This window comes from Halyomorpha halys, unplaced genomic scaffold, assembly GCF_000696795.3.
Source record: "Halyomorpha halys isolate HHAL.00 unplaced genomic scaffold, Hhal_1.1 Scaffold235.1, whole genome shotgun sequence".
NCBI lineage: Eukaryota > Metazoa > Arthropoda > Insecta > Hemiptera > Pentatomidae > Halyomorpha > Halyomorpha halys.
The window spans coordinates 849,814-862,223 of record NW_027114604.1 but is presented as its reverse complement, the minus strand read 5'-3'; the positions used below and the strand labels follow the sequence as shown (position 1 = coordinate 862,223).

The 12,410-nt window shown below is 32.6% G+C and overlaps 1 protein-coding gene across 1 annotated transcript in view; it reads left to right on the top strand.

The window, feature by feature from the left end:
- The window catches only part of LOC106679946 (uncharacterized), a gene marked incomplete at its 5' end in the record, with an annotated part of 308,178 nt that overhangs the window by 238,811 nt on the left and 56,957 nt on the right, over window positions 1-12,410 (top strand). Inside the window, 1 exon segment of the mRNA XM_067051769.1 lies at window positions 11,487-11,670. Within this exon segment, the coding sequence (XP_066907870.1) occupies window positions 11,487-11,670 (184 nt within the window).

Sequence of the window (12,410 nt, the reverse complement as noted above, 5' to 3'; positions counted from 1 at the left end):
ATAGGGGACATTGAGGTCCTGATGGATAATTTGATTTGTGACAAAGTAAGGAGCATTAAGGATTTTACGAAGGATTTTGGATTGTAAGGATTGGATTCGAGAGGAATTTGATAGTTTAGTGGACCCCCATAGCTCAACACCGTATGTCCAAATAGGCCTTATATTAGTCATGTAGATCAGTCTTTTGTAATGGATTGGCAATTTAGACCATTTGTCTAGTAAATGTTGTAATAGTCGGAATCGACGAGCAGTTTCTTGTCTTTTTAGTCTTGTATGAGGATTCCATGTTAGTCGTTTGTCGAGATGTAGTCCTAAGTAACGGATCTATTCAACAGGAATAAGAGGGGTATTATTAAAGGATACTGTAGGGCAAGAGGCATGGGTTTATGACGAAGGGTAAATGTGATTTGGTGGGATTTATTGAAATTAATTTTAATCCTTCAGTTTTGACACCATTCTTCAAGGGTAGCGATGTGGGATTGGAGAGTTTGGGATACAATGTAAGGATCATTGTTCACTGACAATAGACATGTGTCATCGGCATATGTGGTGAGGATAGTGTTAGGATGGGTTGGGATCTCAGCTGTGAAAACTGTATAAAGGATAGGACCAAGGATACTACCCTGAGGTACACCAGCAGACTGGCCGAATTGGGATGAATATGCGCCGTTGTAATTTATTTGAAATAATTTGTCGGAGAGATAAGAACGGATAATGAAGAAGTATGTAGAGGGTAGGAATTTACGGATCTTGTATAGCAGTCCTCGGTGCCAGACTCAATCATAGAAGCAAATTTAAATCATTAAAAAGTTGATTAACCTTGAGAGGATTCCCTTTTTTTATGTTATGATCTCCTCTTGTGAGATTAAAAAAGATTGATATTTGTGGTATGGTAAATAATAAACTAACAGTAACTGTAATATGTACATAGTATGTGCACAGTATTATTTTGTAAATTTGTCGTAACTAGCACAGCTACCTTATCAACTGAGCTCTCCCGTTTGTTATAATAATTGTTGAAAATTGTTAATAGCAATGATTATGCTCTAACTCCCGTTAGATTGAAAGATGTCTCGCAAAGAATCGCGTTCAGATACGTCCATTTTTTGACTGCGGTGTAGGTATAGAAAATGCATAAGATAGAAGTCATTACCGCTAGAGGTTCACTTTACGAAATATTTGCTTGAATATAAATTTTTTCTCGAGACAATTTAAAATTCGTTATTTCGAGGTTTGTGTATATGTTAAATATCAAAATATAGAGGCATATTTACCATTTAATAAATATTTCGAGGGAGCCTAAAAAAAAATCTGGAGGAAATTATATTCCCATACATTAACTTATATTCCCATTGATATCAATTAGAAACCAAACCTTGTAATTAATTATGCAATTAAACATAGGTCAAGGCTTGTGTTGTATTGTTTATCCCCTAGTATACGTTTCAACCCTCTTTTTAAATCGTGGTTAGAAGCAGAAATTTTGAAAAACTAGGTTTTAATTTTCCAATTATTTGGTATTATTGATGCAGTCAGTAGCGAGAGACCCAGCAAGTGTCAAATTTACAAACCACTACAAATAAATGTGGTGGCCACCTGGTGTGAACAATGGCATACAAAAACATATTGTATTAGATACCTCCGAACTGAGCTCTGAAGCCCCACTGGTCACGGATTATATGTCGAGAGTAGAGCCACGATTTGCCGGCTAAATGTATTAGCTGCACTTAGGCTAGTTTAATCCATCAGTAACAACGGTTATAATGGACTTATTGATTGATTCACCATTATTACAATGTAAATGTTTGAAGGTACATTTAATACAAATACTTATTTGGTATCATATTGTATATTTTAAAATAAATTATACGTAATTTAAAACAATAGAATATAAACAAAAACCTGCCTAAGAGTAATAAACTTGACGTTATTGATAAGTTACTAGTTTTGAGATCTACTCACTTATTGTTTTTTTTTTTAAATATATATTTATTTTACCCTTGAACATTTATTATGATGTTGCTTTTCACGAAATACATACATAAGTTACGGTCGGCTGTTACTTCAATGTCAGCTGACTGATCGAATGTATACAAAGAGTATCGAATGAATACTAAATACAATAAACCCAGTATTTTACAGTAGTCCAAGTGTGTCAGATCTTATTTCTTCTTCTTTTTTAACAAATTCTTCTTCTTATTTTTTTCTTCTTTTTCTTTGCTTTCGCCAATACTGAAGTGGTGCCGAAAACCGGGATTATTAGATACCGAAGTATTTTTGTTTCCAAGAAGAATTTATTTTTTTGGTTTGGATTTTTTCATCTTTCATTTTATAAAAATATGGCCTGTAACGGAATCGTGAGAGCAGCAGTTCTGAACCGGGAGGATTGAACCAAAACAACCAACCTTATCTGTAGGGAAGAATTTAGCCACTACCAGAAGTCTCTTTAGCGCAAGCTCATGCCACGACGTTTGAATGGATTATGGTTCATACAGCAACCGTCCAGGACCTGAGGAAGGCGGTGTCGGACTTAAAAAATTCAAAGGAGAAACTGGCGAATTAACTTTTTAGAATGGGGTGACCGACTAATAAGCCGAATTGAAGCGGTGATACAGCGGTCGTCTGCAGAGTAAAGAGTAGCATCCTCAATCAGATTCAAACGGACGAAGAGACCCCTTGCAGAGTTATCAAGGAAAGAATAAAGAAGGTGTTCGGAAGAGGACGATGGACCCTAGAAGAGGACTTATTTATGATGATTTGGGAGACGAAAAAAACAAAACAGTCTAGTGAATAATTCTAGTGAATAATGAATATATATATATATATATATATATTTCTCGTTCAATAATTTGATCCTTACAAGGGATGCCAAAATATATCATTTAATAATGAAATATTGGATTCCTAGAAGGGAAAGGTTCCTTTTTATATTTTTAATACTATTTATTGAAGGTTCACATTATTTATCTAATTTATTATTATTATGACACTAAAAGGACTTTTTAAGCGCCCCACTACGATGAGTATATTATATTAGACGGTCCTCCTTTTTTTAGACTCTTCTCAAGATTATTAAAAATGGAGTAAAAGGTTTGTTTAGGTTTAAATTTTGTAATTAAAGGAGGTATATGGATCTGCTATTTATAATTTTTTTTTTGGTGGTGTTGCTTGACTACCACCCAATGATAACTTGATCCTCTTGTTTAAATCCCCTGTAAGTGTGAAAGGAATACCTGCAGTCTGTCAGTATGTAATAAATGTTTAGTGGTACGTAGTTACCTGCCATTTATTTAATGTTTGTTTTGTCATTAGAGGATAAAGGTCGTATGAGCAATCAAAGCAGTCAGAGGGCGGTAGTTTGTACACGCTTCGGCGGTATATGTCCTAGCTACAGAAAGACACAGAGAAGTTTGACTCCTGCGCAAATATTTTGTTTTAAGTAGTGTATAATACAATTAATATTGAATTTAAAGTAATCTACCTAAAAATTCTTCTCATTTCAAACTTTAATCCGAATTCTATGTAAGGCTTTCGCCAAGATGAAGCCCTAAGTACTGAACAGATCTGGGCGTTAAAGACAACTATAGGATATCATGTAAGGTTGCTTAATAGGAAGGTAAAATCCAATTCAAATTAAAATTATTAAATCTTACATTATTATACTTTAAAATCGAATAAAACTGTAATTAATAAAAAAAGGTATTCAGTTTGTACCTATTTAATATGCATAAGATTTATATGATTTCGGGATAAATGTGCAAAAACTAGAAGTAAAATAAAATATAGGAATACTAATTTAAATTTTATTTAGCCTGTTGAACAGGTTCGAAACTTAGGACTCCATCTTGACAAGAGACTTACTTGGAATCCACACACAAGACTAAAACGACAAGAAACTGCTCGTATATTTCGATTGCTACAACACCCTCTTGACAATCGCTCTGAACTCACCATTCACTACAAAAAATTATTATACACTACGATAATCAGACTAATTTGGACATATGGAATTGAGCTCTGGGGCTCTACCTAACCATCAAATTCCTCCCCCATCCTATCTTTGTGATACAAAATCCTTCGTAAAATCCTTGATGCTTCTTAACTCATCCACAAAGACATTCTATTCGTTGCAGATTTGGCCCAAAACAGATATGCGTCTTTCTATTCCTTACTCCTTATCCATTCTAATCCATTAGTTCTTAATCCCTCATCCTTAACAATTCTTGACAATCCTCAGAGGTGTCTGAAAAGAAGATGGCAAAGAGACCTTCTAATTTAAATTAATGCTTGCAGTACCACTAACGGGTGGTTCCTTCCTAATATTTTCAAGTGTAAATGAAACAGAATTACTTATTGTATTTATTATTTATACAGTTGTAAATTACATTAAATAAATAAATAAAAAAAAAATTATTTCAAAACTTTATAAATCATAATAAAAAATAACATTAAAAGAATTTTGCCCCTCATTTATGTAGAATCAATTTTAAAGAAACATATTCTTTGATAAAAAAATATATATTCTACGATATCATCCAATTATATAATTATATATTCTATAATCTTTCAACATTGATGTATTACTACTTTTATTTTACACTTAAACATACTGGTTATTAATTAAGATATGCGAATTAAAATATACCAAAAATTATTGACAATCAAACAATTGATACCTAGATATGAATCAGTACCAGTACATTTTTCTTTTTCGAATAAAAATAAGGAAAACTATATGCAAATACATTTTTTTTTTTTAGTACACCTCTTGTAATTATCTCTAATATTGAATAAAAACTGGTTGTCTTAGAACATTAAAATATATATTTTATTAATTATATACATAAATAATAATTATATCCAGCAATAATATCTATCCCACCTTTGCTTGGTGTCAGTAAATAGTTTCATAAGAACGAAATAGAAGTAAATGGGTGGTAGATTTACTGCGACATTGGTTTCTTATAGGTTCTATGACATCCCTTGACATGAGACAGGCATCCAATATGCTTAAGTAATGGAACAGCTTACATTACAGAAATTGTACGTGGTTCCATTTCAAAGGCAAAATTCGGTGTTGCTTCTTCAATTTTCTACATGGAGAAATATATCTCCATGTTTAATATATTTTATGTTGTTTATAAATGAAGAAAATTCACAAATTAAATTATATTAAGTCATTAAAATGTGACGCATAAGCAGTTCCAGGAGGGTAAAAAGAGCATTTAATAATATAAACAACCAAATTAGGTTTAAAAATATATATTTGTATGATTTAAATATATTTTTTAACAAATCCTTTATTATGTAATAGTGCGTACGGACTAAATCTTTTACGTATTATCTTAAATTATTATTTTTAAATGTCTTTTTTAATATATTTAAAATGTTTATATATTTTTTATAGTTTTAACTATAATTCTGTTTAATGTTTCATGAAAAAAAGAAGTCATGTCCGGAACATGACTTTATAGTCTAAATTAATATTTCCTCTTATTTTATTGATATTTCTATATCATTCACTGTGGCAAATACTTTCTCCTTCTAATTTTCCAAATGAGCCTTACAATAAACAAATTGAATGACTCAGATTCAACAGTATTCTCGTTACAGCCGTTTTTGATGGAATCGAAAAATAATCGATTTAGTGTACTATTGCCGATCACTCGATTTTAGGCCAAAAGTTGGTGTCACCCGAATATTCAACTTAAATATATAATTTCAGTTTTATAATTTTTTTAGCCCAGAGCCACTATTTTGTGTCGCTATTTGAACACATCGAAAGATTGATATTAAATTATTTCAATAACGCAATACTTTCTCTTACTATATATACCACATTTAGACCAATGGAAGAGAAAACATCAGTAGAAAGTATTTATAATCTTTACACTTTCTTGAGACTGGTTAATTTTGTTTAAATAAATAATTCAATTTTTATCCATTTTTGTCTCAACACATTTTATTTTTGTTATAAGTGCGACGTTTCGGCTAATCCGGCCATCCTCAGGGACATCTTAATACAATTTTGGAAATAAAAATATTTAAACACTCAACTTCATGCTAAAACCTAAAGTTAATACAAGTTTTAACAAGTGACTGTGATAAATGAATTTTTATTTTTGGTTTTGATGTAAAAGTTGACTAAATAGAAATTGTTGTTGCGAATAGCCTGCATGAAGTTGAGTGTTTAAATATTTGTATTTCCAAAATTGTATTAAGATGTCCCTGAGGATGGCCAGATTGGCCGAAACGTCGGACTTATAACAAAAATAAAATGTGTTGAGACAAAAATGGATAAAAATTGAATTATTTATTAGTAGAAAGTTTTAATTGGTAAACATTTTACTTCTAAATATAAAAAGAAAAAATTGAATTATTAGCACTGTAACACTAGTCGGGTAGAATTTAATTTCCTCCAATATCTAAGTATTTGCTACATATTGAATATTTTGCCATTTAATCCTTTAACTTTTGCTAATTTCCTACTAAGTAAAATATTACTAATTAACAATAGTAATACTTTCGGATTTATTGGCTGTAAACCTAAAACTTTACTACGGTAATTTCGAAAAATAAAATGTCTTATTAGGCATATGCAACCCCAGAAAGTGGTAAACCTTTTACCACCGTCTTATTCATATTGAAAGAAATAACTCTTGGGTTAGCTTTCAATTTTACTACTCCATAGGTTTTATTTAAAAACTTTATTGACCGATTACTTCACTTGTATTGTTGTAAATAAACTTAGATTGTTGATAAAAAAAAAACAACTATAAATTTACACCGTTTTCATTGGATGCAATTAAAGTTCAGCATATAAAAGTTTACAATCTAAAACTAAATTATAAACTTCTATTAAAAGTGAAATTGAACATAACTATATGTATGACCCTTTTATGTTCATTCCAACAGTAATGTCACTCTAAATTAGGTTCTCTGATAACCTTCGCCTGGAGCATAATTAATTTAATTTGCTTTAATTAGGTTAATGTACTGTCAACCTATATTCGCAATTAGTACGTACGTGCTAACAATAGTCGAGAAGTGAAACAATTCAGCCCCAACTGTTTACGAAATTATAATCGTTTTGCAGCGTTTTATAAATTTTACAATATTACATTACTAAAAAAATAAGTTATTTATGTAAAAAGTTTCTAGGCGTAAGGTTTTTAAAGAAATAATTATTACAAGGTCAGGTCTTGATTTTTTTTTTTTGTTCACTGTTGTTATATTTGTTTGAATACTAAAATTTTAGAAAAATCTGCACTTGCAAAACGGATTTTTTTTCTCTAATCTCCCCTCCACCCAAACAAGAATTAGTTTTAATTTTTTTTTTTAATTCGAGTCATCATAGACCTCATATTAAACATTTCCTGGGATACAGTTTTCAAATCCAATATTTCGTTCCAAATAAAGATTTTTTAAAAAAATATTTACAACTGTACGATATAATACATTTAGTAAATCTGATCTCAGTTAAATTGGAGGATTACAGACGTGTAGAGAAACTAACCATTGGTAGCATTCTAGTGACGTTTTACATTACCAGGTCTTGTGGCCATCTTCTTTTCAGGCGCCTCCGAGGATTGTCAGGAATGGAAGAGGAAGCGAGGTTAGAAACTAGAGGGTTTGGGTGGCTAGGGAGTTTATAATGAAGGAATGATATCTGGTTCGGGCTAGATCGGTTACATGTGGAATATTAAGGTCTTTATGTATGATTTTATTTGTGACAAAATTGAGGATTTTACAAAGGATTTTGGATTGCAATGATTGGATACTAGAGGAATTCGAAGGTTTAGTATAGCACCATAGCTCAACTCCGTTTGTCCAAATTGGTCTTATTACAGTCATGTAGATCAGTCTTTTATAGTGAATTTCAAATAAAGATAGAAATATTTCATGAATTTAAGGGACAAATATCGTGAAATCTGTTACGAACCAAGATAACCAATAGAAGCTACTTCATGGTACACTTACCAAATAGATACGATCGATAATTTTATTCTTTATGGTTTTTTTGGCTTCATTATATTTTTTTTTAACTCATAACAATCTTTTTTTTTTCTTTTTTAAAGGCCTGTAATACGCCTGTCATATGTGTGTTTCTCATATGTGAGAGCTGTAGATAAATATGGAGTTAGTCCTAATATGTTTATTGTGGTTAGACAGTGAGGGAATACTTCAAAAATATGTTTAATCGTGAGATTGGAACAATATTTTTTGAGATACAATGTTATGTTAGTAGTAAACATTTTTTTGTTTTTGATATTAAACAAATAACAAAAAAAAAGTCAAACCACATTTTACACACTTAGATCTTTCTGAAATGGTCAAAAAGATACCAACAACAAAAAATAAAAAAAATTTAAACTTTTCATTTTGGAAATTAGTTTCATCTAACACCTATTTTTCGACAGCTGTTATCATCAATAACACGCCAACAAAAACCTTGTGACAAGGTTGTATACTACCATGTTTCGAATAACAAGCATTTGACTTTCGAAAATACGGCCCTTAACGAATCCCTGCCTGAATTCTGTAATTTCTGATATTCGCTGTATTTCGAGTACCTTTCAAAGCGTGACACGACTCGTTATTTCCCGCCAAAGCCAATAATACCGCCAAAATATTGGGCGGGACTAGAATAGGAGTGCCAACATAAATAAAATAATTGAGTAGCTTATACAGCCTCCTGACAATGTGAGTCCAGATTGCCAAGTTAGTTCACCTCATGTAAGAATAAAAAGATGATTTGTCTGCGAACATGGTTGATAGTGTTATCATCTTTTTTCTTTTAAGCTCTCGAGGAAATTGATGTGTTTGTGGGAGGAAAATTACTAGGTCGGGTCCTAATTTATTATAAAGAAGCTCCATAACAAACCAATTAGCTCTTTGTAGATTTTGTTTGTTGATTTTTTTTCTTACATGGTATCCAAACTAATTTGAAATAACTTGTTAATAATTTTCTTTGATGAAAATTTGGTAACCGTTTAGATGATTAAGGATAAAATGATCTGTATAACAGTTAAAAATGATCTAGAATTTTTGTTTTTAACATTATTGGAATAATACATTCTACCACACTCAATGGCAATTAGTTTTTGTGGATGTAAAAACACTATCATGCCATATTTATTAAAAATAAAAAGTAGATTAACAATTATAACAAATTAGTTATATACGATCTATAAATAGCAAAAACGTGTGAACACAACTGCTTCCATTGGTTAGTTCGTTCCTTGCCGGCGTATTAAGCAGACATATCAACTATGCGCCTTTTTATTTAAATGGCTTTTATTTAAATGCTTTTTAATTTACATAATAATTTTATTATTTATAAGATTTGGTAGAGATTTCACATTCAAGAAATCAAATTATGTTATTTCTTGATAGATCTCTTTGGTACTTCGATTTCTCAAATAGGAAAAATATGGTTATTCACGTATTCTGTTTTTATGCAAATATGAGGGAAAAAAAGAAACTAAATATTTCACTTTTTGTCTTAAAGTGCCGAATGCAAAGAGTGCTTTTCGCTTAACCAGGATAAATTTGAATATAATTGAGAATATTCATCCTCCTACCGCCCTATCTCTCTATTACCGGCAAAATCCTCGAATACTCATTTTGAAATGCCTATACCCCATCCTAGATTCCAAACATATAATCCCTGAGCACCAGTTTGGATTCCAAATATCCCACTCCACTATCCAGCAATGTCATCGTGTGGTGGACGTTGTTTCGTCTTCTTTGGAGCGCGGAATGTACTGCGCGAGATTCTTTTTCTATGTTCAACAGGTTTTTGATTGACTGCAAACTCCGTAAGTTCCTACCTCCCACCTATATTCTCATCATCCTTTCCTTTCTCACTGATAGATTATACCAAGTTAATTACAATGTTTCCTATTCATCTCGCTATTCTCAATCTGCTGGCGTTCCTCAAGGTAGTATCCTCGGTCCCATCCTCTACAGCGACTAGGCATTCCAACCAATCCTAACACTATTATCACCACGTATACTGATGACACATGTGTACTCACAGTTAATAATAACCCTTAAATTGTATCCCAACTTTCCAATCCCATATCACACCCTCGAAGAATGGTGTAATTGGAGGATTAAAATAAATTCCAACAAATCCCATCAAATCACTTTTACCCTTCGTCGTAAACCTGCCGACTGCCCTAACTTAGCATTATACTTTAATAATGTTGCTCTTACCGCTGTAGAACAGATCCACTACCTTGGACAAACGATTAACTTCCAATTCATTACAAAAGACTCATCTACATGACAAAAATAAGACTTATCTGGACATACGGATTTAAGCTTTGGAGCTCTACTAAACCTTCAAATTCCTCTCCTATCCATTCAAAGGAGCTATTTTAAGTCCGGAGGTGAGGGGCCTTCTCGTGTTGTAACCAGGCGGTAGAAACGCACTAGTATATATATGTCCCTCATTCTCGGCCAGGTTTCTGCGATCCATCTTAATAGTTTCCAAATTCTCTGGCCTACTTTTCGCACTTCTTTTTCTACATATCACCTAAAGGACTCTTGGTTTTCCCCACTCTAGTAGGTTCCATTATAAGCTTTATTACCTTGTCGATTGGTTCTTCCTTGGTTTATTCTAACAATTGACATTGGAAACAGTTTCCGACGAACACGCTCTCTAGTAGTAGTAGTATATTTTTGATCCATATATTTTTTTGCAACATCCCACTTCCATCCAACTTATTGTCCCCTATTTCCTTGTCTCGTATGTTTATAAAAGCACAGATTTTATGTTGTGCCTTTGCCTCCCCCCCCCACGCTCCAAATCTCTGGCTGCTTCTACAATGGCCAGAATTGTGAGAATACTTGTTCGTTTTCTGTTACCTGGTTTTCCCCGTCCTAATCGGCTACTCCGTCCCGGTTCATTACACTTTTAAGGCAGGAATTTGTTGCTTTTTTAAGGCCTGATCCCCTATGTACACATTTTTCACACTCACAAAGCACATAGCTTCTGCTGGATTAATTATTTAGTTTTAATAAAAACTAGGATTTTTTGTAAGCAAATGTCTAATAACAACTTTGCCTTAGAAGCGAATGGTTTTACACCACCGAAGATTTAACGTGATTCACGTTGATGAGTTTGTAAATTTACGCCAGGAAAAATCGACAAATAATTAAAATATAATATTTATGATCTTTTAATGTTCTTCTTCTTCTTTATCTTTCTTCTCAATGCCATTCAGCGTGGAGGTGCCTCTGTCTAAGCAAACCAATCCCCTCGATCCCGAGCCAGCACCCTCATGGCATTGAAGTTTTCCCTCTTTTCTCTCCCACTCTGGAGATGTATTCCTTCCATTGTATTTTGGGCTTCCCTCTTGGGCGTTTTCCTGTTTGTCAGAAAAAAAAAGGGAAACAAGAACTTCATTTATATTAGATTTATCCCTGAAATCTATTGCCTGTTAATAAAATAAATAATATTGGCGATCATGTTTCAGTGGCAGATAAGCGGCGGAAGGTCACATGACAGGCTGCAGTTGGAGTTCCGCGGGACCCGGTGGTCTCTGGTCGTGCCGTCTGTGGCTGCGATGCGGGACCTTGGCCTGGCGCTCTGGACTCTCTTGCAGCAGCTCGACTGTCACTTCATCGACGACTACGCCCTCGGCAAGGCTCCTATCCAAGGTAAGTAAAAGAACTATTATTAATTTTATAGGTCCCTATGCAATTTTAGGAATCGTACTAGTAATACCTTTGTTTTCAGATATGTTGTACATGTCGAGTTTAGCTTCAAATCGAGATCAGCTCCATCCAAATTTTTAAAAAAATTCAAGAGAGCGAAAAACTTCACACTGACATGCTGACCAGTTTTGAGAAATTTTTGTTATTTGTATCGAAAGAACTAACGTCTAGTTCATTATTTCAATAATTTTAGCTTTCTGGAAATTCAAATTTAAATTTTGGATGGAGCTATAAGAAATAAAGTTTTAATTAGTTTAAAAAAACAAAACAATTTTTGCATTGGTGAAATTTCTAGAAAAAAGTGAACATAAAAGTAGTATAAAAAATATTTTCAATGTTTCAAAATTAAACTATACAATATCACTGCCGAACTGTATTAGCAGCAGCACTGCACTTCTGTTTGCTTTTGATTCACAAAAATATAAAAATAATTACTGACTCGTTAAGTTCGGTAAAAGTTTTAGATTGTTACAGAGATCATCAAAAAATTTCCTGCATTCATTTTTACTTAAACACTCTTTTCTCCTCACCTCGAACTGAATACTTTTTTTTATTTAATACCAGGTCGGCCTGGTAGGCCTTACATGGTTAATATAAGAGATACATTTTTTTTTAAACAATTGATTGAGGGGGGTATAGTCTCATACAAAAATACACCCCTAACTATAAACAATTTTGTAAAT